This window comes from Notothenia rossii (assembly GCF_949606895.1).
Source record: "Notothenia rossii genome assembly, chromosome: 8".
In the NCBI taxonomy this organism is placed as follows: Eukaryota; Metazoa; Chordata; class Actinopteri; order Perciformes; family Nototheniidae; genus Notothenia; species Notothenia rossii.
In genome coordinates, this window is record NC_136906.1 from 79060029 (window position 1) to 79086398 (window position 26370).

A 26370-nucleotide genomic window follows, 5' to 3' on the forward strand; every position below is an offset into this window, starting at 1 on the left:
GCATTGTACACAATTTAAACCAATCAATGTTGCGTAATTAACAAAGATAATCTGGTGTTTTTGAGTTGATGAGTAGTGCAGATATCACTGCAAAATCAATCGACAGTAAGGAGAATACTTACTTCCGGGTGTAAAATCCTCCGTTATCCAATGGGAATGGACGCTCAAATTGCCTTTAAGGGCAGCCGACATGGACCGATGCGGTGCTTCCCTGAGCGTCAAATACCGCCGCAGATGGGAATACATTGCAATCAGTTGAAAGCTCTTTGCGTCCGTTTATGAAGCTAAAGGAGACTCTGCGCTTCACAACTGCACGCCTCGGGGACCCTGACCAAGCGTCGCTATTGGACGTTCAGGGAGTGAGACTGTGTTGCATTCACACATGAGAGAGTGTTTGTGTTTGTGTCTGCAGAGATCTGCTTCTCAGTGTGAGAGGACAGTAGAGACCTCCACATGTTGGGCGGATCTCTGCTGCCTCCTACTGGTGAGAAATAAAAGTGTTTGAAACTAAAGACAGCTGAACAAGAACTCCTTTAAAAGAGTTTATTTTCACCTGAGAACGTTTTTTATTTCCAACACAAAACTCCAAACAAAGCAAAACATATTTCACTGAAAAGGTGTTACATGGAAATACATCTGCAGTCTGGTAAGGCTGTTAGGTAACTTCATTTGGTAAAACACAACACAATCAAATATACTAAAGAAAATGCAATATTCCATTAAATGATATAACTAAACAACGGTTAATTAAACCAAGCAAGAATTCATTTTAAAAAAAACATTTTGCCCATGCTCTAATTATTAAGAATACAGTAAATCTCCAACATGTCTGAACCTTTTTCACAACCCACCACTAGAGGGACTCACATGTTTTCATAAAGCTGCTGCTGTACTCTCACTTTGCTGCATTTAAGCCAAAGAAAGCAAAAACAAGGTTAATATAAATCTGATTAAACTCTGCTAGCTGTGCCCTTAAACTCTACATCTTTGATCCAAGCGATCATGCTATTGATTTAAACATTACATCGGTTTCTTTCTTGGTTTGTTGACGGTGGCGTAGAGGAGGCTGGGATCAGCGGAGGCAGCAGAGGAAGAGGAGGGAGCTCCCACAGTGCTGTAGGTCACTGCATCATCTTCATCATCATCATAAAGGCTGTAACATATGAGGAGGTGATGTTTGACAGCAGTGGACTCTGAGGGGAGTTGATGTTGTTGATCAGTCACACAGAGGCAGAAGGCTCTCCATCGTTTTCATAGTCCACCTCATCTTCATCTTCATCAATCTGCTCCTGTCAACATGGAACAAAGACATGGTGGAAACACAGATCAGAGCTGGAAAGTAAGTACATTTACTCTTTAAGGTTTTGTATTTAAGAGAGAGAGTATTTACTTGAATAATTCCACTCGTCACGATCTGTCTGTGTTTTCCTGTTTTATTTTTATTTGCCACAATATATTTCTGACCAACTGGAAAACTGGGTGGGGCTTTCGGCAACAGTTCTAAATTGGTTTGAATCCTACTTAAAGGACAGGTAACTACACATCTCAGTGGACAAATATGACATGTGGGGTTCCTCAGGGCTCTGTGTTGGGGCCTCTTCTCTTTAACATCTACATGCTACCACTGGCTGCATTTAATTGAATTGTAAGCATTATAAAGAGCTGTTGAATCAACAACTTGGTCACTTTGAAGCCTCCTTATTGAGCATTTATTTCATTGTGTTGCTGTTTTCTGTTATTTTGGTTAATGAACTGTTTAGCTTTTCTGAGATCATTTCATTTGGATACATAAATATTCTAAATTAATCTTGTGTTGCATCATCTTCTGCCTGTCATATATCCATTGTTAAAATTGGATCGCAAATAATACACACATTTAATTATGCAATGTTCAAACTCACCATGTTTTCTTCCGTCTGTGCTTTGCTCCCTGAAAAAAGGACAAAACAAGTTGATATTAGATTTCACCTTTATTTCTATATTTTGTATTTCATCTGTGAAAATCTCTCACCTTTAGCTCTTGTCCATATGTTGACTGTAACCACGGTGATGATGAGAGCCGCTAAACCCACAGACACAATGATGAGCCTCAAGCGACCTGGAAAAGAGAAGTTAGAAGAGTTGGTACCACTTTACAATAAGACTACCCTTACAAAGGATTCATAAAGGGTTTCTAATTAGGTCATGAATTAGGTTGTAAACACTTTATTAATCATTAAGAGCCATTTATAAACCAGTTCTAACATAGTTTTCAAACATCAATACAGGCTCACTATTTGGCAAGATGACCAAGCCTTATATTGGCTACTCAGCGAGAATCAACTCAGTGAGCAACAGATACCAAGGATGCTGGCTGATGAAGGAGACGTAGTAAGCTAGGTAGCCAATATAAGGCTTAGCAGTACAGATACATGTGGGCTCACTATTTGGCAAGCAACCGGTCACAGTTGCCCTGTTTATCTCATGTCTTATAAAAGCTTATTAATGATTTATAAAGTGTTCACAACCTAATTAATAAATGAATTACAAATTATTCGTAAACCCTTTATAAGGTAGTCTTATTGTAAAGTGGTACCGAAGAGTTAAATATAGTGAGAGATTTTTATCTCTTCATCTCTCAAATCTGAATGAACAAAATGTCTCTTGGCTGTTCAATGCTTCCTCATCACCTTCACACAGGGACACATACAGAACATACAGATACAAACCCAACTTATTTATCATCCACTCAGTTCTTCTTTTTTATCTACATAACATGTTACCTTTATAAACTATGTTGGATTTGAGTCCACTCCTTATCACCTTCCAATACATCCAGGTGTGTATGTCCTGAATGTGTATCACCTTCCAGTGCATCCAGGTGTGTATGTCCTGAATGTGTATCACCTTCCAGTGCATCCAGGTGTGTATGTCCTGAATGTGTATCACCTTCCAGAACATCCAGGTGTGTATGTCCTGCATGTGTATCACCTTCCAGTGCATCCAGGTGTGTATGTCCTGAATGTGTATCACCTTCCAGTGCATCCAGGTGTGTATGTCCTGAATGTGTATCACCTTCCAGTGCATCCAGGTGTGTATGTCCTGCATGTGTATCACCTTCCAGTGCATCCAGGTGTGTATGTCCTGCATGTGTATCACCTTCCAGTGCATCCAGGTGTGTATGTCCTGAATGTGTATCACCTTCCAGTACATCCAGGTGTGTATGTCCTGAATGTGTGCAGGTCTTCTCTAACTGTGAATGTATATTCTCTGTTCTCTCTCTACCTTCTTGTTCTGTTTGATTGTTTTCAGATGCAGTGTTGGTCGTCTCTCCGGCTGCTCTCATTCTCACTGTTGTCCATGTTGTTGACACTGTAGTCACCTTCCCTGCGTCCTCACCTTAATGAATAAAATAACAACATGCTGTTCAGTTATAAAAACAAATGTAAACATCTCACATCACGATGAAGATGTGACGCATCAGGATGAATGATTTTAAACAGCTCATCATATTCTCACCTGAGGACTGAGGAGAAACAGCTGAGGTTCTGTCCTGTGACCATCAGACACTTTACAAGTACATCACTTTAAACCTTACCTGAGTTCATGTTGTTTTTAGCTGCTGTTGTTGTTGTTGGTGGATTTGTGTCCTCACCTAAACAGATGAACAAAACTTAACAAACTATTCCATTTTAAACGTCCATAAAATAAACAAATATTGAAGTATTTTTTTTTACACCAGTAAGAAGTGACTTTAAACAGATCATCATGTTCTCACCTGAGGACTGAGGGCTGAAGGTCTGCACGTTGGCACCATGTCTTACTTCACAAGTAAATAACTCAAACCTTGATGTGTAACTAAAATGAGAAGTCAGAAATGTCACAGAGGCAGAGCAGGAAGACTGTGATGTGTTTATCTCTCTGTGATCTTTATCCACATCTCGACCCTGAAGCAGCCACTTCACTGAGTCACTACAGTCTCCATCTGTCATCACAGAGCAGCTTAACGTCACCTCATCATTGTCCTGATGCTCAGCCACTGAAGATGGAGATATGTGAGAGAAAATACAGTAAAATAACCTTAAACTCTGTAATCATAATTATTGTAACGTTTCAGTATTCTACAGGAAAACAAATGATGTAAATACTCACTGGTAACAACAGACAGATCAACCCAAGAGTCTGGACCTTCTTGTTTTCCTGATCTGAACTGTCTGCAGGTGTAACCTCCAACATCCTCCTCTGTGACCTTCTTTATAACCAGAGAACATTTCTCTGTAACTCTCAGTCTGTCTGATTTAGCTTTGGCTTCTTTGTGAATCTGTCCGCCTTCAAACAGCGTCACTGAGCCTCTTGAATCACTGAAGTGCCAGGTAGTACTCTTACACTCATCCTGATCATGCATCACATTGTCAAAAGGCAAAGTGACTTCATCTCCAGCTCTGACTATGCAGAAGTAATCTTTCACATCTGCAGCTGCTAAAAAAAAAACAAAGACAGGGAGAAATATGAATACAACTGTATATAGTCAACACGATGATCATTACTCAGTAGATACAAGTACGTTTGTATCTCTGTGACAGTTTGGTTTCTGAGAGTTCACTAAAATCACCATGTTACTAACCCAACTCATCATTCTCAGTTAAAGGAACAGTACGTAGTAAAGTACCGTTAGTGATATTAAAGCTGTTTTTTTTAAAGTGTGTTCTCTGCATCCTCACCTGGAAAGTGGAGCAGCAGCATCAGGAATGAAGACATCATGATCCTTCTGAATTCAGACATCGTGCTTCTCTCTCGGTCTCTGGCTCTCGACTGTCAGAGTCTCTAACCGGCTGCTTCTTTAATTAGAACTCAACATCTACTTCCTGTGATAATGAAGTCATTTCCTAATTCTGACTTCATCTCTCCTCTGATAGTTGCTGACTTCATTTGTGACACTAGCATTTCATCTCTCATTCTTTTGTGTTTTAAATAAACTAAAACGCTTTTTAATCATCAGATTTTTAAGTGTGATGCATTTCGCTGACTGACTTGTCTTTGTTTATTCTCAATGAGGGTCACTGTAGACATACAGTGAACATTATAAACTGTTACTTTCAAGACCTCCTCACCCTGGTTCACACCCGCACTGCGTAAAATGAAGCAGCGAGGCCGCCAACTTGAACGTCTTTCAAAGAAATCATCCCTCACAGTCCATTACATAAGCTACAAACTCCATCTCAATGCATACAGAGATGCTCTTATTGCCGCTAAATCTGCCTACCTCTCCAACATCTTCACTGACCCCTCCCGTAACCCCAGGACCCTCTTCTCCACAGTTAACAAGCTCTTCAAACCTCGTGCTGATAACCTCCCTACTTCTACTTCCGCTACTTGCAGCTCATTCCTCCAGTTTTTCGCAGACAAAATTAACGCCATTAACCACTCCTTCTCATCTCCATCTGATATACAAGCATCTCCCCCAACCTCCACCGCTACCATTTCTCCCCCCATCTCCCTTGACCTCCTGACTCCTCCTCTCCAGCGCCGCCTTTCCCAGTTCAACCTCGTTACCCCACTTGAAATACTCCATCTGATCGGTTCCTCAAATCCCACCACCTGCTCCCTTGACCCTCTACCCACTCCTCTCCTGAAGTCCTGCCTCCCCGTCCTCTGCCCCTATCTTGCTAACCTTTTCAACTCCTCGCTGTCCCATGGAACCGTCCCCTCTGCCTTCAAAACTGCTGCCGTTACTCCAATCCTCAAAAAACCTGGTCTTGATCCCTCCTCCCTCACTAATTACCGCCCCATCTCCAACCTACCATTCCTCTCAAAAACTCTTGAACGCATTGTAGCCAATCAAATTCACTGCCATCTCCAAACCAACCAGCTTTATGAACCCCTTCAGTCTGGATTTCGTCCTCACCACAGTACAGAAACTGCACTCGTCAAAGTCCTCAATGACCTCCTCACCTCTGCTGACACCGGTTCCCTCAATATTCTCATCCTCCTCGACCTGAGTGCAGCCTTCGATACCGTGAGCCACAACATCCTGCTCACCCGACTCAGGGACATTGGTATTGAAGGTATTGCACTCAGATGGCTCCAGTCCTACCTCACTGAACGATCCCATTTCATCTCCCTCCCCAACCACTCCTCTGCCACAGCTTCAGTCACCCAAGGTGTTCCTCAAGGATCAGTACTTGGACCCCTCCTCTTCATCCTTTACATCCTGCCCCTCGGTCAGATACTCCGCCACTTCAACCTGGACTTCCACTGCTATGCTGATGACACTCAGATCTACCTCAGCACCAAATCCCTCCATAACCCACCCCTTACCCACATCGATTCCTGTCTGACAGCTATTAAAACTTGGATGCAACATAACCTCCTCAAACTGAACAGCAACAAAACAGAACTCCTCCTAATTGGCTCCAAATCCACCCTCAGCAAGGTCACTAACATAACACTCACCATCGATGGCACCATTGTTTCCCCCTCCAATCAGGCACGCAACCTTGGCGTAATCTTTGACCCCACCCTCTCCCTCGAACCTCACATCCGCCAAACAGTCAAAACCTCATTTTTCCACATCCGCAATATTGCAAAAATCCTACCCTCTCTCACCCGCCCCGCAGCCGAACGACTAATCCATGCCTTCATTTCCTCCCGCCTTGACTACTGCAACTCACTTCTTTACGGCATCAGCACTACATCCCTCAACAGACTCCAACGGGTTCAAAATGCAGCTGCACGTCTCCTCACACATACCAAATCATGGCATCACATCAGCCCAGTCCTCAAAGAGCTCCACTGGCTTCCTGTCTCCCATCGCATCAATTACAAAATGATGGTCCTCACCTACAAAGCACTCCACCATTTGGCCCCCCCTTATCTCACAAACCTTCTCACTCCTTATCAACCCTCACGGTCCCTCAGATCCACCGCAGCCGGACTCCTATCCATTCCCACATCCACACTCTGCAGCTTTGGGGACAGAGCCTTCTCAGTGGCAGCTCCTAGGCTCTGGAATTCCCTCCCCCAAGATCTCCGTGACTCTGAGTCCCTCAGTCTTTTAGTCCCACCTCAAAACACATCTTTTCAACTCTGCCTACCCATAAGCCCCCCTCCTCTCAATCAATTTCCTCTTGACTGCCTTTTTATTTATTTTACTATACTTACTTGTTTGCCTGTCCTTGTTTGTCTACCCTCCCTCATATTGTAAAGCGTCTTTGAGTCGTGAAAAGCGCTATATAAATAAAATGCATTATTATTATTATTATTATTATACGTTCTTCATCAGCAAAACAAAAGAGGAAGTTGAGCATGTTAAGATTTTAATGAATGTTAACAACTTGGTGGTTCCTCTTTGTATCTTTGCAGAGTTATTTTTATTTGACAGAGAACTGAAGAATCGTTTTTGTGAAGATGTGGTTAACAGACTGACTGAATTGGAGGACCAGTCTGAAAGCTGACAGGATGTTAATCAGGGGGTTCAAAAAGTCTGGACACTGTGCAATGGAAAATGTTATCACGCTGAGTCGGTATTTACAACTCACCCTCTGTTCTTCTTTTTCAAGCTATTTCTCACAACAGGTAGAAGCCATAGCCTACTCACCAACCTTTAGACCTCAGAAATCGGGAGCATTTCAAAATGCAAAATGGGGGGGGGGGGGGGGATGCTAGTGGATCGCCGGAGCTGTTAGATTAACATTAACATGCTTATTGTAGTTGTAAGTGCACTGCCTTGCGGCCTGTAGCACCGTCCTTGATGGAGCATATGTGTGGGCTGGACCTGTATTTTACAGGAAAGGAGTGAGCAGAGAGTATTTGTTGATTCTTGTCCTGTTGTCTGTGACTATCTGCCTCACCCTCTCAAACTTTGAGTTACGCGCGCTACTAAATAGACGTGTTACCATGGAAACCAAACAATGGTGTAGCTGTATTAAAGTCCGGAAACAGTCGTGTGTAAATCAGATATTTTCAGAAAGCGGGAGAAATATGACCCCAGGAGGAGAGGGCAATGAAATCGGGAGTCTCCCGCGAAAATCGGGAGGGTTGACAAGTATGGTAGAAGCATCTGTCCTGACCTAAATGAGTCATAAATGGTGTTCGAGCTATTTGTTGTTATAAATCCCTTCATACATTCATCCCTTCTCTCTCGATTCATCCCTCCCTACATACTATCTTATGTATTCATCCTGACATCCCTTCCTCATCGTTACATCCATTTGACCGTTCATCCCCTCCTCCCCTTCATCTATTCATCCATTTATTCCTCGCTACTTTTCCTTTCATACATCCAAATTGTTCTGTCTCTACATCCCTTTATCCCGTCAACCCTCATTCCCTAAAATCCCTTAATCCCTCCCCTCTACATCCCTTTGACCCTCCATATATCCATTCATCACTTCCTTACCTATATCCCTACCCCCCTCAATCCCTTCATCCATCCCTACCTTTGTTCATTCATGCTTACATCGTTCACTACCTACATGCCTTCAATCTGCCTTCAATTATTTGATAAAGTCCTCCACTTATTCATCCCTTCCTCCCTACCTCCTCATCCCTTCCTCCCTACATTCCTTCAAACATTCATCCCTTCCTCCTACCTCCTCATCCCTTCCTCCCTACATTCCTTCAAAACATTCATCCCTTCCTCCTACCTCCTCATCCCTTCCTCCCTACATTCCTTCAACCATTCATCCCTTCCTCCTACCTCCTCATCCTTTCCTCCCTACATTCCTTCAAAACATTCATCCCTTCCTCCTACCTCCTCATCCCTTCCTCCCTACATTCCTTCAAACATTAATCCCTTCCTCCTACCTCCTCATCCCTTCGAAACCGTCGTCCCTTCATCCTTGTATCCCTCACTACCTACATCCCTTCAACCCCCGCTCAATTATTTAAAAAGTCCTCCCTATATCCATCCTTCCCTCCCTCCCTTAATCCCTTCATCACCTAATTCCTCTCTCTCTCTCTCTACATCCCTTCATCCTCTCTCCCAGTCTCCCCTCATCTCTCTCTATTTAATCTGGTTTTGAAGGCTGTTAAGATTGTTAGGAGACTGTTTGATCTGATTAAACTTCTCTCATGTTTACTGTCAACACCTTTTTTTTCTTATCCATAAAACGTTCAATGTTTTCCTCCATCTGAGGTCTCTGTTCTGAAGAGACAAAAGAGCCTCAATGTAATCTTCCACAATAAAATCCAGCTTCATCAAAACAAAGGTGTGTCCTCACCTTGAGTCCTCTTCAGTCTGATGACAGCCACAGTGATTATTAGACCCTCTAGAAAAACGCGATTCTGCGATCGCAGAATTTACCGCATAATCAGCAAAATGGCGAATATTTCTAAAAGGCCACATAATCCCCGAAATTTTCCACCAAAAATTGAGGGGAAAAAAAGTTGAATCGTCTTGACGTCATCAGCTCGCACATCACAGAATGTAAACAACACTGTATAGAGTGAACGCGTGGAGCTCACACGATAGAGAAAACACCAAGATGAAAAAATCTAATCCATCTCATTTACCGACAAACATTTCTACTAAAGACCGGGCAAAAAGTGGGGGGAAACTATTCTGCACCCCGTGCAACTGTGTGTTGGAGCAGAAGAGAACATCGACGGTGACGACCCGCTTTGATTCATTCAAACATTCGAAAATGCTTTCTGCTGCTGCGGACAAGAAAGCCAAACGACTCACGTTCACCGAGGCATCAACCTCCAAAACCCTTTTCGAGGGCTACAAGAAACGAAGTGAGTAGCCTACAAGATTGAAGCTGGTCAGATAACGAACGAGTAAATGAAAACAGAATGAGGCGGAGAAGTGTGTGTGTGTGTGTGTGTGGGGGGGGGGTGGATTAAAATAGCCCAATTGCTTTTACAATAAATAAACATTGAATGTGTTTAATTGAATAGGAAAGGGTTTTAACGTTAGTGGCAGGTTTTGTGTGAGAGAGAATAAATAAGACAGCCCACTATTGAAAAAGAATTGTATTCTTTTTTCCGCATATTTCGCATATTTCGCAACTTTCCGCATATTTCGCAACTTCCCGCAATTTCACCGCATAAAATCACATAAAAACCCCGCATGTTTAATCGCATAATCAAGGAATTTAGCCCGCGTTTATCTGGAGGTAGGAATCCTTACCTGTAAACTGAAGCAGCAGGATGAGAAATGAAGACATTCTAATCCGTTTGAACTCGTCCATCGTGTCTCTTGTATTCGTGTAAGTCTCTAGACTGGCTGCTTCTTAAAGAGAAATGTTGGAAGTTCTTCCTAATATTAGAAATGTGTCACTTCCTCAAAGTAGCTGCGTCTTCTTTTCTCTCATACGTTTATTATTAATTTGACTCTCAGCATCGACTCAGTCAAGATGAGCGCATTTCACTTCCTGTGGGTTTACTTTATTAACATTCAGTTTTTCTCATACTGATATTCTGAACAATCTGTGCTGTTGTATTTGCTGTAAAGTGTCTCTACTGTAGGCTATTTTTATTATATGTACAGCACTTTGGCTCGACCAAAAATCGTTTATAAATGTGCAATATAAATAAAACTTGATTTGATTTGATTCATATAAAAAACACAACATTTTCATCTATATCGTTTTACCAGATCTCCTTCCTGTCCAGTGAAAACCTCGTATCTCCTTATTGGTGATTCTTCTTTTTTTTAAACTCATTAAAACTTGACTGTTCAGAGTTACAGTACATGGTTGTCAAAGGGCAAAGCTACAAACATGATGATATTATAGAATATGATGCATTGCTGTAGATTAAATATCCAACTATCACAAAAAGGCGGGAAAACACAAAGACAGGAAGTGACGTCAGAGATGACACAAGGACAGTGTTTAACAAAATAAAACAGGAAGTACAAAGAGCAACATCATGATAAAGACACTGTTAGTAGGAACCACAGAACACAGTGCAGAATCAAGATTAACATTTATTATTTGCAGATTGTATTGTTGTATCAGGAATAACAAAGAGAAAACGTACTTTCTACATTAAGGCTGAAAACCCATTCAATCACATGGACATCAAAACACATGTTTTAACTGCTAAATTGAATGAAAGTGGATTAAAATGATAATTCTACACACAGAGATATTCAAATGAGCTAAAGTTGTTGTAGCTTCAAAAACAATCAGTACATCTTAAAATTAGCTCTGAGACTTTCAGCTGCATAATATAAGGAAGGAAACAAGAGTCAAAAGGTATTTACAGTGACATCTGGTGGTTTAATGAATCAAGACTTAAATGAAATATTACTTAATTCAGAATGAGTGTATAATCTTCCACTCCTGAAGTGAAACACAATGATAGATGTAGACGTTGTTGATCAGTGGAGTCTGATGGAGGCAGAAGTGTTGGTCAAACTCCACCAGGAGGTCTGATGTTTTCATAGTTCACTGTACCATCATCACATCACAACGCACCTGAGGAAAACAACACCCAGTCTGACTTGTTTTAAGCACACAAAATAATTAAAAAATAAAATATGGTGCACAGTTGAGTCAGCAGACCCTGAAAGCACCATCAGTTACCGTCTGATCGGATTTAATCTGACTGACTTCTGGACAGTTTGCTTTGAAACTAGATTTCATTTTGCACATTATTCAAAGTAACATGGACGTTGTTTCAAAACTATCAGCATTGCTCAGGCAAAGCAAGGCGAGTTCATTTATACACCACATTTCAACACAAGGCCTTTCAAAGTGCTTTAGAAAAATGAAAAACAGCAGGAGCATTAAGAAATAGTGCAGAAGTTAAAGAGAAGAGGCCCCAGGATGGAGCCTTGAGGAACCCCACAAGTCATATTTTTTGCAAATATGACATGCAGCCACTATAGGTCAAGTGAGAAATCCAGTACATGATGATGTAATTCAGGAGAATCAGTCCTTTAAACTGAACTCATCATGTTCAGTTGTAACAGACAGTGTCAAAGAGGTGTTGATTCAGATCTATGGTCTCTCTGGAGGCTGTACTTTGTGTCTGTAATGAACCCCATTATATGTCCATGTTTATATGTTTTAAATTTCATTTGTAAGTTTCGTTTTATTGTGTTTTATTGTGTCTTAAATTATGCTCTGGTGCTTTTATGACTTCTTAACATGTGGGTTCATTGATCATTGTACGCCTCCTATATGGATGTCTTATTGTTTTGTCAAGCACTTTGTGACTTTGTCTGTGAAAAGCTCTTTATAAATAAACTTTACTTACTTACTTATCTAATAGTTGCATCCACTTCTCTTCTGCTGTTTATTTCTGTCTTCTTCTATGTTTACAGTTTATAATGAAGAGAGTGTATAAACAGTTCAGTATTTAGTTGTAAAACTCACGTTGATTTCATCCATCTGTTTCTTCTTCTCTGAGAAGAAAAAAAAATAAAGTCGACTTTAGTTTCTACAATCCAAGAGTCTCAAGTTTCGTATTTAATATACCCATAATCGTCCCACAGAGGGGACATGTGCATTCTGCTTTGGCCCATCCTAGTGTCAGGAGCAGTGGGCTGTTTTTTTGGGACTTGAACCGGTGCCTTCCAGTTCCCAAGACAAGTCCCTAGAGACTTCGCCACCACCGCCCTAATCAAACCCTTAATTATAACTTCTTGTTTTAATGTTTCATCTGTGAATGTTCTCACCTTGTTAGGAACGTGAAAAAAGAAAGATCACTAAGTTCACTAAGCTCACCACGTTAAAAACACAACTCGTCATTCTCAGTTAAAGGAACAGTACGTAGTAAAGTACCATCAGTGATATCAAAGCTTATTTAAAGTGTGTTTTCTGCATCCTGTAAAGTGGAGACTTTATTTAGTAAAAGGTCAAGGGATGGCTGGCAAACTTGCTGAGACAAGACAAACTGGCACAGGACAAGGGGAGACGCAGACTATGGGCCTTTCTCATTTCTCTAATTCCCCTCCTCGACTCCTATCCTCGTGTCTTAGTCCCGCCCACAGGAGATGCGAGTGGAGGAGTCGAGGAGGGGAACCGAGGAGAGAGGAGGGGAAGCAGCAGGCGGGTAGAGAAATGAGAACTCCTCTCCTCTGAGCGGTCATTTTAAAGAGACGTCCATTAATGATGACAGGAGGCACAGCAGCCCTCTGTCTGATGGACAGATGTGTTCATGATGAGTTATATATTTACTTTGATTAATTCACAGTGCGGTATAATGAGACAATAACAGGCTACAGATGAGGACACACACACACACACACTTACACACACACATATATATATTTATATAAATATATACAATTTCAGATTCAAACAACTATGAGAACACTCTCATAATAACGTAACACAATCAGAGACTGGATATATCCCTACCTATATGAGGAAATTAAATTAAGGGCCAAAAGTTTTATTTACAAGTATTAAAAGTAAGCAGAGGACACCAAACCAACTGAGACCTGTCTGCCCGCCGCATCCACACACACACACACACACACACACACACACACACACACACACACACACACACTGTACAACACGCACCTACAGCTCCTAAAGCATATAATCAGGCTACAGCCGTTGTGTATTTTATTATGTGAAGCACTAAATGGTTTTAGAAAAATATGGACTCTTTGTTTGTAGATATTGTTGGGGCAGAACTTCTGCTCCGCGCGTTCCTCTATGAGTTTGTTTTAAAAGAAGGAAAAGTCAAAGCACCAGGATAAGGGTTAAACAATAATCTGTTTTAATGGTAAAAACATACAATACATCACCCAATCACCCAATCTCCTATTCACCTAATCACGAAGCACTCTGCAGAGTACTCCGGGCTCAGGTTCTACCACCGTGTGATATACGTACCACGACAGCCAGTCAGAAACAAGAGCGCCGATCTTCAAAATCTTCACAACATTTATACACAGGTGGGGAAGAGTTTTATCGCTTGCTCTTCCCTAGCTCTTTGTTATTGGCGAGTTTACTTCTGAGCGAGCTAGCCAGTGAGTTGGCAGTGTTCCATTGGTCGGTTTCACTTCTGGGCGGGACCCCAGGCAGTGAGTCAGCAGTTTGTTGATTCCATCTGTTTCTTCTGTGCGCGTGTGTGTGCGTGTGCGTGTGCGTGTGCGTGTGCGTGTGTGTGTGCGTGTGTGTGTGTGTGTGTGTGTCCCTCTGCCCTCAGGCAGTCCCCAAATCAATGATTTGGAGTAGTATAATTTTACAGACAGAGGACTCTTTAACATAAATGAAAACATATCTTTTCATGTAGCTTATCACACAACAGTCACCTGTTTTCCCCTCTGAAAGCCATATTTGTAAATATCCAAACGTCATCGTCTCATGACATCTTTAGGATTAGGTAAATAACAAAGCTTAACTGTTCCCATGGCCTAAGGCCTTCCCTGAACTTCCCTTCATCCCAAAGTCAGCTTACTTTAGAATCAGAAGGACCATTGTCTCTTTAACTTGTGTGTGACCCAATCATCTCCTGATCTGATAAGAGTCTTGCAGGAAACGCACATTTCAACCCCCCAACATCCTTATCGTTTCTTAACTAATGCATGCTGGACATGAATCACTAATTAACAGGACTTTAACTGCATTATATTTGAGGAAAATGTCCTTTGGCTTAATCAATAATAGTTGTAGCACTTAACAGAGGAAGCCAGAGACTCAAGGCCTCTTCAGAGGTCTGGGAACTGCAAAGCAGATGTCAAAGGTCATTTGTATTATGCCTAACCACAGATAGCCAAAAAAACACCCTTTTGATTACACATAAAAGTGGAAGAAAAGACTATTGCGCTATATTTATTATTACTAAGTAATGGGACATTGTTTCAGGAATATATGAAAAGCCTCTCTATATTTAAAGAGGAAAAATGTACTTTGTCCCTTCAAATTTAACACACACAAATATATGAGGTGACAATAAAATGAATATACCAGAAATACACCTTCTTGAACTTTCCTGCCATAACACGTTACTTGAATACTTCAAATAAAGCCTCAATATCTACTAAACTAAAGCAAATAAAGAGAGTAGGCCTGTTATACTGAGTGATATATATTATACACACTGCTCTGCTTTCTGCACGGACCTCACAGCTGTTCTCACCGTACACACCGCGTCGCAATAGAGTGGAGCAATGACGCGTCCTAAAACCCGGAAGTAAGCTGCGCATGGGTTCCCTCGACAAAAAAGCAATGGGATCTCCGCATAGGATTTTGGAAATAGCTCGAAATAAGGTCTGTGGAAGATGTTAGATAAATGCAAGTTTTTTTCAGCCGGATTATATCCACACTTTTATAATTTTATAATCATAAATCTAATAAAGTAGGGTTAGGGTTATCCTCGGTTATAGCTCCCCCAGAGAGCCTCCTTGACGCTCGATCCTCGGTCCTCGAAGTGCATTTAGAGAAATGAGATGTCCTTCAACATGGCCAGCTGGAATCCATTTCCGCACAAGAGCAGCAAGGGCTCTGAAACGAGAGGGAAAGGTTAATACAAAATAAAACAGGAAGTCACAAGCCAAGGCAAAAGGCAAAGGATTGAACTAAATGAACTTAACTTAACATAAATGTCTAGACACCACAATTATTAATATTATTGTGGCACTGAAGAAGTCAATAAAACTGCTATTCTACATAAAAGGCTATTTTGACCTGCTCTCAAACCTATGTATTTCCATTGCATTTTAGTTGCCGTGTAGGTTTTATCATATTCAACATCCATGCAATGTAATCAATGGCAACACTAAAAAAAAACTTTAATTAAATGTGAAATTATTTTCAACTTTCAACTCTATGGTCATTTCGAAGGCCGTTGTTTGTAATGACTACGTATTTTTTGCCCAATCAGTTTTGCTGTTGCACAAATTCCTACTTTCTGTACAAAGTAAGTTTGTTCTGTTCAAATGAACTTTTAGGTTAAGTCTAACATCAATAGTGGATAAGAAAAACCTTGCATGTTTATTATTCAGTTTTAAAGCATTTTATTTATCAATGACTCACCACGTTGTCATCCGTCTCCGTGTCAGTCCCTAAAAATAATAAAAAATAAATGAGACTTTGGTTCAAATCCATGTTCATCAAAAGCTTGTTGTTTGTAAAGTATAATGTGTGAATGTCCTCACCTTGAGTCCTCTTCCGTCTGATGACAGCCACAGTGATTATTGTGAGTGCTGCAACACCCACTATCACAACGATGATGCACCACCACCAACCTGGAAGAGAGGAGTTAGAAGAGTTACATATACTCAGAGGCTTTGATCTCTTTGTCTTTAAACTCTGAATCAACAACATGTCTTTTCTAACTCTAAATGTTTTTGTTTTGTCAATACCTGGATTTTTACCGACTTGTCCTGTTTTTTCAGATGTAGTTTTCGCTTTTGTCAAAGTTGGTTTAATAGGTATGGCTGATATTGTAGTCACCTTCCCTGCATCATCACCTTAATGAATGAAATAACAACATGCTGTAAATGTATACAAAACAAACATACAGTAAACATCTCACATCACGACATACAGATGTAACACATCAGGATGAATGATTTTAAACAGCTCATCATGTTCTCACCTGAGGACTGAAGAGAAACAGCTGAGGTTCTGCCAACCTTCACAAGTAAATCACTTAAAGAGTTGTTCTTGGTTTCAGTTGTTGATGCTGTGGATGTTGTTGTTATTGCTGCTGTTGTTGTTATTGTTGCCGTTGTGGTTTGTGGTTTTGGTGGTGGTAGATTAGTAGTTACTGGTTGATTGTCCTTACCTAAATAGATGAAAACAGCTTAATAAACAATTTATTTTGAATAGTCTGCCCCTCCATGTGAGGTCGGCCGAGACACTAGGGTTTTTTAAATCTACACTAAAGACACACTTCCTCTCTCTGGCCTAGTCAGAGCGGAGCATGACACCTGAGGCCTGGGGGGTATACTACGAAGCAGGATTTTCGCTTAGCGGGCTAAATTCAGGGAAAACTCTGGGTTTCCGGTCCTACGAAGCTGGTTCTCTTTTTAGCAGGCTAGATCTCCATGGTAACTTATGCTTAGCGGCTAACCTGGTCCCGACCAGGTTAGGTTGCAGGCTAAGAGATCAACTCAGTGAAAGCACTGCCTGCTGACCAATAAGAGCTCCGTGTGCGGAGCAGGGTGCGGAGTTTAACTTTTTTTCTTGGTAAAAAATGTTTAAGTCATGGATGTTTAAAGTTAAACGTCTTTATATGTGTCAAATTATATAGTTGACTTTTCATTCAGGTACTATGACGCTGCGCTGTCAGTACGCTTCTCCATGTTTGTGATTGGTCGAATGCTCCAAATACCACCCCTTTCATGTGAACGCGCACCTAACTAGATAGGACACGGCTGGCTTGAGCGAACGAGTTGATAGCCAGCGTTGTAGGACAGTTTAGCGAGAGCGCTTATGTTTTGGATTAGGCCAATCGGCTAACTCAAACATATCCAGGTTAGGTTGAACCAGCTTCCGGCTTTGTAGTACAGGCCTCTGAGGCCTGTATTTTCGCTTAGCCGGCTAACTTCAGGGAAAACTCTGGGTTTCCGGTCCTGCGAGCTAGCGGGCTAGATCTCCATGGTAACTTATGCTGAGCAGCTAACCTGCTCCGGAGTAGGTTAGGTTACAGGGTAAGAGATCAACTCAGTGAAAGCACCGCATGCTTATGGAGGACGGAACATGACATAAGTATAAATAAATAAATAAATGTGTAAATAAAGGTATGAAGAAATACAGGAATAAATAAATAAATACGGCAATAAATAAATGAATGCGGAAATAAATAAATAAATAAATACAGGAATAAATAAATGAGGAAATAAATACACAAATAAAAGAATAAATGCATGAATAAATATGGAAATAAATACTTGAATAAATAAAAGTCGAAAATAAATCAGAAAACACGTTATTATATATTAAAGGCTTCATAGTACAGAGGCCAGAGGCCTGTACTACGAAGCCGGTTCAAAATAACCTGGATATAATCTTGATATGTTTGTCGTAAGACCGGAAACCCCAAGTTTTTCCAGAAGTTAGACCGCTAAGAGAAAATCCTGCTTCGTAGTACAGGGGCCTGTACTATGAATCTAGTTCAACATATCCTGGATATATTTTTGAATTATCCGGTTGACTTAATCCAAACCAAACCCGCTCTCGCTAAAGCGTCCTACAACGCTGGCTATCAACTCGTTAATTCAAGCCAGTTTTGCCCTATCTAGTTAGGTGCGCGTTCACATGAAAGGGGCGGGGCTAGCAACATTTGACCAATCACAAACATGGAGAAGCGTACTGACAGCACAGCGTCATACTTCCTGAATGAAAAGTCAACTATAATATTAGACATATGAAGAAGTTAAACTTTAAACATCCATGACTTAAACACTTTATCCAGGATAAAAGCCACATAGCTGCACCTGCAAGGTGAATACAGCTGGTAACAGAACAAGTGTTTGAATGCGTACATTAACAGGTTTATGATATCACTTTTCCGTCTAAGACACCATCTGACTTTCATTACATTTCACTCGAGTGTTTCGTCAACTTAATGTGTTGCTTAAAATAATACTTCTGCATACAGTATGTGACACTGTGAGTGTTGCACGGCCAGATACGGCTCAGCTGACTCAGATAAGGAAATACATGATACATTATGATGTGATATGAATGATAATGGGACACATCGACGTCTGCACTCGTAGTGCCGCGGACTGTACGTAATGTTACTTTGATCCGGTTACTTATGTTGTGGCAGATATTTAAGTAAGCTTTCTTAACACTAATGTTATAATAGTCAGATTGTTCTGAAGATGGGAGGTGATATTCTATTAATGTTCACGTTCACACAGTCGGTGATTTTGGCCGGCCGTCTTTTCCTCCGCACACTGACTTCTGATTGGTCAGCAGGCGGTGCTTTCACTGAGTTGATATGAAGCTTAGCGCAAGTTCAAGCAGGAAGAACAAGCTCTTCATTCATATTACACGTCACTTCTTTACCCTCTCCTCCCTCATTAAGTGATCGGGGGCATCACTCCCCAGCTAACCAATTACTCCTCTCTCCATTCTCACAAGCCTATCGTTGCACCCGCTAATCCCTTTATATCTGCTCTCCCCTCTTGTCAGCTGTATTTCAGGTGACAATACGCAACAGCAGCAGGGCTTCGTCCCAGCTCCAGGTATATATTCATCAGCTCCGCAGTCTTGAGGATTAAGCTACAGGCGGTGTTCCCCAGTCGGCTAGCGGTTCCAGCCGGCCACCCGGACGCGGGAGGAAAGGACAAGGAAATCGGGCTCTACGGAAGTTCCTCTGGCTAATGGAAATGGGCTACTTCACGCAAACAATTGACGCACGCCTTCAGTCTCTGGAGAGAGCATCACTGGCATCAGGGCCGCTGAAATGCGGCGCTTCCGGCCTTCACGCGGAACGGGCCCTCATCGCACACGAAGCCTTACGGTACGTCTACACTACAGGCATCAAAAAATGCTTTCAACGCTTCGCCCATTCACTTGAATGGGGTGACGTAGAAGATTTTGAATCTTCGCCGAACTGCATTGTGGGGAGCATGGCATGGCTTTGCAAGCATCACGAGCATCTATCGGCATCAAAAGTTGAACAATGTTCAACTTTTGAGGCTCGATGCTTGGCATCAGCCAATCAAATTCCGTTTATGCAAATCCCGCCAGTGCAAGCTCAGCCAATCCAACCGCGTGCAAGCTGGGAGAGCCAGACCGCAGTTCATTTCCTCATATTCCAAACGAGATATTACGGTAGCAAATCACCCGGTTCTTTACGACCGGAACTATTTACCGGGATACAAACCGGAGGAACCAGGCATGGAGGGAGGTGGCAGAGACAGTGGGTGAAACTGATAGTTTTTTCGCCTGTTTGGAGAGTTTATATCCAGTTTACTTCGTTTTAACATTGCTATTGCTCTGTATGTCGGGGGCGGGAGATTCATGTGATTGGTTGCTCGCAAAAAATCGCCAAGCTTCAGACACGCCCAGCTTCAAGATTTTTTCATGCCTGTAGTGTAGATGGGCCGTTACCCATTTCTGGCTTCAACCACAACCCCTCTTGCAGGCAGGCAGGGCTTAAGCTACATCCCATTGAAGCCACTTCTCCTCCCGGCTCAGTAGCCAGTACTGGACACTAAGTGTGTCATAGGCGGCTAGCAGGTTCATTGCACAGCCCAGGCTCGCCTCTTTCCCTGCGCCTCACCTCTAAAACAGGCGTCAGGGTAGCGCTGTCAATAGGCAGTTTGCAACAAATTCACGAGATGTTCGTTATATGCCTTTAGTTCAGGGTTAAGGTGAGTTCCAGGCAGTATTGGGTGTAACGTGTTACAGTATGGAGTTTCAGTACACTTATTACTTTGCCGTACGAAGTAACGTAACGGATTACGAATGCAGTTCGGGTAACTACTACCCATTACAATGCTCAGTCAGTAACGCAGTTTCAAGCTTCACAGTCACGGATGCTGCCCCATCCGTTGGATTTGGGGAGTTTCTTTCAGCGAGAAAGAGAAGTTCATGTAAGATGATACAAGACAGTCTAATCACCCAATCAAGCATATCAGCATCTATGTCACACCGTGGCGTAATTAATCTGCTAATTAAGCTAGTCCTATATCATGGGTCATGTTTCAGTATTTACCTAAGCGTACATCATTTTATGCTGCGCATATTGCACTTCATTTATATTCTGGTTTCATGCTCACATGGCTTACGATAAGCAGGTTATGATATTCATGCATCATTGTACTCAAGCTAACAGCTGCATTACATTGTCTACATCTCCCTCTTCGCCAGGACATCGGCTCGCGCCGGCTATCCAAGATCTCTCCAGCTTACCTATGGTAAACATGCATATAACTGCTGGTGGTGTCTTAATAGCATTTCAGGGCTTCGTTCAGGATAGGTGCAGCAACCCTGCTGCCAATCAAGGTATTTCTTCCTGTTCCCTACAACAACTGGACGGTGGTCCTCCTCTGCCTTCACATCCTACACTCGCCCGGACATCAGCGCCGTGCGGCCATCCAAAGATCTCTCTAACCTGGTATCTATGCATTTTAGTGGTAGTGTTCATCTGTGTTAATGTTTAACCCTGCATTGCAGGTCATCGACCATCGTGTCCGCAATGTTTAGTGGTAGTATTCCCGTAAGCCCGGCGCTGATTCCGGCCGTCGACCTTCGGGTCAGCATTTTATGATGTACAGTAAGCCCGGCAGTGATTCCGGCCGATTGTTTAATCCACATGTTAATCTCTCATTTCATCCATAGATCACCGCAGTCGGCCCACATGGTAAGAAACTCATGACATCTCAGTATGTCATACTTCACTTCTTTGGGGGTTTCTTCGGAGCGGTTCTTCCCCTCCTGAATGATAATCCTGCAAACCGGGGCCTAATCTACAAACACCATTCCATTCTCCTGTCTCAATTCTGGCAATCATTATTTCATTCATATGACGTGTCCCAGTAATAAATATGTATTTCATACATCAACGTCTCTCCTGATTGAACTCTTATCCTGGAACCAATCCAGGCTCCGGAGCAGGCTAGCCGCTCAGCCTAAGTTATCGAAAAGTTACAAAAATCGCTTTTAAATCTGCTATATAAATACAACTTCATTTGATTAGATTAAACCGTACCTGAGTTTTTGTTGGTTTCAGTTGTTGTTGCTGTGGATGTTGTTGTTGTTGCTATTGTTTTTGTTGTTGTTTGTGGTGGTGGTGATGGTGGTGGTGTTGGTGGTAGATTAGTAGTTACTGGTTGATTGTCCTCACCTAAATAGAGGAAAACAGCTTAATAAACAATTTATTTTGAATAGTCTGCCCCTCCATGTGAGGTCGGCCGAGACACTAGGGTTTTTTAAATCTACACTAAATACACACTTCTTCTCTCTGGCCTAGTCAGAGCAGAGCATGAAACCTGAGGCCTGTACTACGAAGCAGGATTTTCGCTTAGCGGGCTAACTTCAGGTAAAACTCGGGGTTTCCGGTGCTGCGACGCTGGTTCTCTTTTTAGCGGGCTAGATCTCCATGGTAACTTATGCTGAGTGGCTAACCAGAGGCCTTTACTACGAAGCTGGTTCAACCTAACCTGGATATGTTTGAGTTAGCCGGTTGGCCTAATCCAAAACATGCGAGTTCTCGCTAAACGGTATTGCGACGCGGGTTATCAATTGGATCGCTCAAGCCAACCGTGCCCTATCTAGTTAGGTGCGCGTTCACATGAAAGGGGTGGTATCTGGAGCATTCGACCAATCACAAACATGGAGAAGCTACTGACAGCGAAGCGCACGTCATACATTATGATGTGATATGCCGTGAACTGTACTTAACGTTACTCTGATCCGGTTACTTATGTTGTGGCAGATATGTACAGTAAGTAAGCTTTCTTAACGCTAATGTTATAATAGTCAGATTGCTCTGAAGATGGGAGGTGATATTCTATTAATGTTCACGTTCACACAGTTGGTGATTTTTGCCGGCCGTCTTTCCTGCAACGGCAGCTTTTCTGTATTTCCTTTCTCCTGTAATATGACTTGATCGCTTTAAACTCCGCACACTGAGCTCTGATTGGTCAGCCAGCAGTGCTTTCACTGAGTTGAGCTCTTAGCCTGCAACCTAACCTGCTCCGGGGCAGGTTAGCCGCACAGCATAAGTTACCATGGAGATCTAGCCCGCTAAAAAGAGAACCAGCTTCGTAGGACCGGAAACCCCGAGTTTTCCCTGAAGTTAGCCGGCTAAGCGAAAATCCTTCTTCGTAGTATACCCCCCTGCTCCGGAGCAGGTTAGATTACAGGCTAAGAGCTCAACTCAGTGACAGCACCGCCTGCTTATGGAGGACGGAACTTGACATAAGTATAAATAAATAAATAAATAAATGTGTAAATAAATGAGGAAATAAATACACAAATAAATAAATATGGAAATAAATACAAAAATAAATAAATACAAGAATAAATGCATAAATAAATATGGAAATAAATACTTGAATGTATAAATAAATAAATAAAAGTAAAAAATAAAACAGAACACACGTTATTATATATCTTTAATATATTTCTACATTTACGGTCACTTACATTTATTTATTTATGTATTTCTGTGTCCGTATGCTAATGAGGTGGGCGGTCCTAACCTCAGTCTGAAGCATGATTGGTTACAGGAGTGTGATCATTTCTTATACATTCATTTATTTATTTCCATATTTATTTATGCATTTATTCTTTTATTTATTTATTTGTGTATTTATTTACACATTTATTTATTTCTGTATTTATTTTCTCATTTATTTATTCCTGTATTTATCTATTTATTTCCATATTTATTTATTTATTATGTATTTCTTAATACATTTATTTTTTTATACTTATGTCATGTTCTGTCCTCCATACCTGCTGACCAATCAGAGCACAGTGTGCGGAGTTTAAAGCTATCAAGTCATATTACAGGATAGAGGAAATACAGAAAAACTGCCGTTGCAGGAAAGACGGCCGTCAAAAATCAACTGACTGTGTGAACATGGAAATTCATAGAATATCACCTCCCATCTTCAGAGCAATCTGACTATTATAACATTAGCGTTAAGAAAGCTTACTTAAATATCTGCCACAACACAAGTAACCGGATCAGAGTAACATTTAGTACAGTCCGCGGCACTGTGAGTGTAAACGTTGATGTGTTCCATTATCATTCATGTCACATCATATCACATCATAATGTATCATGCATTTCCTTATCTGAGTCAGCCGAGCCGTATCTGGCCGTGCAACACTCACAGTGTCACATACTGTATTCAGAAGTATTATTTTAAGCAACACATTAAGTTGACGAAACACTCAAGTCAAATGTAATTAAAGTCAGATCCACTCGTTTCTTAGACGGGGCAGTGATATCACAAACCTGTTAATGTACGCATTCAAACACTTGTTCTGTTACCAGCTGTATTCACCTTGCAGGTGCAGCTATGTGGCTTTGATCCTGGATAAAGTGTTTAAGTCATGGATGTTTAAAGTTTAACTTCTTCATATTTGTCTAATATTATAGTTCACTTTTCATTCAGGAAGTATGACTCGCTGCGCTGTCAGTACGCTTCTCCATGTTTGTGATTGGTCAAATGTTGCTAACCCCGCCCCTTTTATGTGAACGCGCACCTAAATAGATAGGACACAACTGTCTAATGCGTACATTAACATGTTTATGATATCACTGCCCCGTCTAAGACACGAGTGGATCTGACTTTAATTACATTTGACTCGAGTGTTTCTTCAACTTAATGTGTTGCTTAAAATAATACTTCTGCATACGTGACACTCTGAGTGTTGCACTGCCAGGTACGGCTCAAGTAGCTGACTCAGATAAGGAAATATCATGATACATTATAATGTGATATGAATGATAATGGGACACATCGACGTCTGCACTCACAGTGCAGCGGACTGTAGGCTACGTGATCCGGCTACTTATGTTTTGGCAGATATTTAATTAAGCTTTCTTAACGCTAATGTTATAATAGTCAGATTGCTCTGAAGATGGGAGGTGATATTCTATTCATTTTCATGTTCACACAGTCGTTGATTTTGGCCGGCCGTCTTTCCTGCAACGGCAGTTTAAACTGTATTTCCTCCGCACACTGACTTCTGATTGGTCAGCAGGCGGTGCTTTCACTGCTTTCACTTTCACTCTTATCCTGGAACCAATCCTGCTCCGGAGCAGGCTAGCCGCTCAGCATAAGTTATCGAAAAGTTACAAAAATCGCTTTTAAATGTGCTATATAAATACAACTTGATTTGATTTGATTAAACCGTACCTGAGTTTGTGTTCGTTTCAGTTGTTGTTTCTGTGGTTGCTGTTGATGCTGTTGTTGTTGGTGGTGGTAGATTAGTAGTTGCTGGTTTTGTGTCCTCACCTAAATAAATGAAAACAGCTTAATAAACAATTTATTTTGAAACTTCCATAAAATAACAAAAAGTCATTTTATATCATTATAAATAACTTAAAAATCTCAACCTGAGGATTGAGGGCTGAAAGGAAACAGGTGTACTTCTGTCGTCTTCTTATCAGTTACTTCACAAGTAAACAACTCAGACCTTGGTGTGTTACTAAAAGGAGAAGTCAGAAATGTCACAGAGGCAGAGCAGGAAGACTGTGATGTGTTTATCTCTCTGTGATCTTTATCCACATCTCGACCCTGAAGCAGCCACTTCGCTGAGTGTCTACATTCTTCATATGTTTTCACAGAGCAGCTTAACGTCACCTCATCATTGTCCTGATGTTCAGTCACTGAAGATGGAGATATTGTGAGAGAAAGACAACAAGAGTAACATTAACTTCATCACTGTAATCATAATTATTGTAATGTTTCAGTGTATTGTTTTAACAAGAACGTTTGGATATATTATGATGTAAATACTCACTGGTAACAACAGACAGATGAACCTCAGAGCCTGAACCTTGTTGTTCTCCTGATCTGAACTGTCTGCAAGTGTAACGCCCAGCATCCTCCTCTGTGACATTCTTTATAACCAGAGAACAATTCTCTGTAACTCTCAGTCTGTCTGATTTAGCTTTGGCTAAATCTTTGTGAATCTGTCCGTCTTCAAACAGCATCACTGCTGCTGATATTCTTGGGTTAGAGACGTACCAGGTAGTACTCTCACACTTATCCTGATCATTTATCACATTTTCAAAAGTCAAAGTGACTTCATCTCCAACTCTGACAATGTGGAAGTAATGTTTCACTTCTGCAGCTGTTGGGGTCAAAATCAGAAAAATATATACCTTTAGTATTCATAGAGTGTGATGATGATTGTAGATACAAAATATTGCAAATGTAACCGTCAGTTTCCGAGAGTTCACTAAAGTCACCACGTCACAAACACAACTCATCATTCTCAGTTAAAGGAACAGTACGTAGTAAAGTACCGTTAGTGATATTAAAGCTGTTTTATTTAAAGTGTGTTCTCTGCATCCTCACCTGTAAAGTGGAGCAGCAGCATCAGGAAGGAAGACATCATGATCCTTCTGAATTCAGACATCGTGCTTCTCTCTCGGTCTCTGGCTCCCGACTGTCAGAGTCTCTCCCCGGCTGCTTCTTTATTTCCCTTCTGAGAACTGAAAGTGTTTCTGATAGAATGTGGTTATCAACAGCAGCAGAGCTCTGGAGGTTTTCCCCTCTGATGCTGACCAGATAAGATAAGAGCAAAAAGCAGAACCGTGCAGAATGTTACATAAAGTAATGAATATATATATAAAACATAAAAATAACCAGCAGGGGGTGGATATCAATACACCTTAATATATAAATGAATATGCAGTGATAACAAAAGGCAGTGTTGTTGATCAGTGGAGTCACTAGTAGTGTAACACCTGTGTACTTTAAGAACACACCTGATATTTAGAGAATGTCATATTAGGAAAAACCATACAAATAAATACATCTGAACT

At 41.4% G+C, this 26370-nt stretch overlaps 1 protein-coding gene and 1 long non-coding RNA gene across 3 annotated transcripts; both read right to left on the minus strand.

Annotated features, from left to right (window-relative positions):
- Positions 1 to 10895: 10895 nt before the first annotated feature.
- Positions 10896 to 12636, minus strand: LOC307016084. The gene is made up of 2 exons (XR_013801755.1): positions 12309 to 12636; positions 10896 to 11405 (listed from the first exon to the last, which is right to left on the minus strand). It is a non-coding gene; the product is annotated as an uncharacterized lncRNA (long non-coding RNA).
- A 1006-nt stretch (positions 12637 to 13642) lies between these two features.
- LOC307015857 (uncharacterized protein) lies at positions 13643 to 26049 on the minus strand. Of its 2 annotated transcripts, XM_079644780.1 has the most exons (10): positions 25901 to 26045; positions 25341 to 25673; positions 24934 to 25206; positions 24734 to 24832; positions 21568 to 21702; positions 16492 to 16680; positions 16256 to 16363; positions 16049 to 16138; positions 15927 to 15955; positions 13643 to 15395 (listed from the first exon to the last, which is right to left on the minus strand). In XM_079644780.1, the coding sequence occupies exons 1-10, from the start codon at positions 25959 to 25961 to the stop codon at positions 15348 to 15350; spliced, it is 1365 nt and encodes a 454-aa protein (XP_079500906.1). In that variant the 5' UTR covers positions 25962 to 26045; the 3' UTR covers positions 13643 to 15347. The 2 variants fall into 2 exon arrangements, with proteins under 2 accessions (XP_079500906.1, XP_079500907.1); XM_079644781.1 differs by lacking the exon at positions 16492 to 16680 and having other exon boundaries at positions 25901 to 26049.
- Between the last annotated feature and the right edge of the window lie 321 nt (positions 26050 to 26370).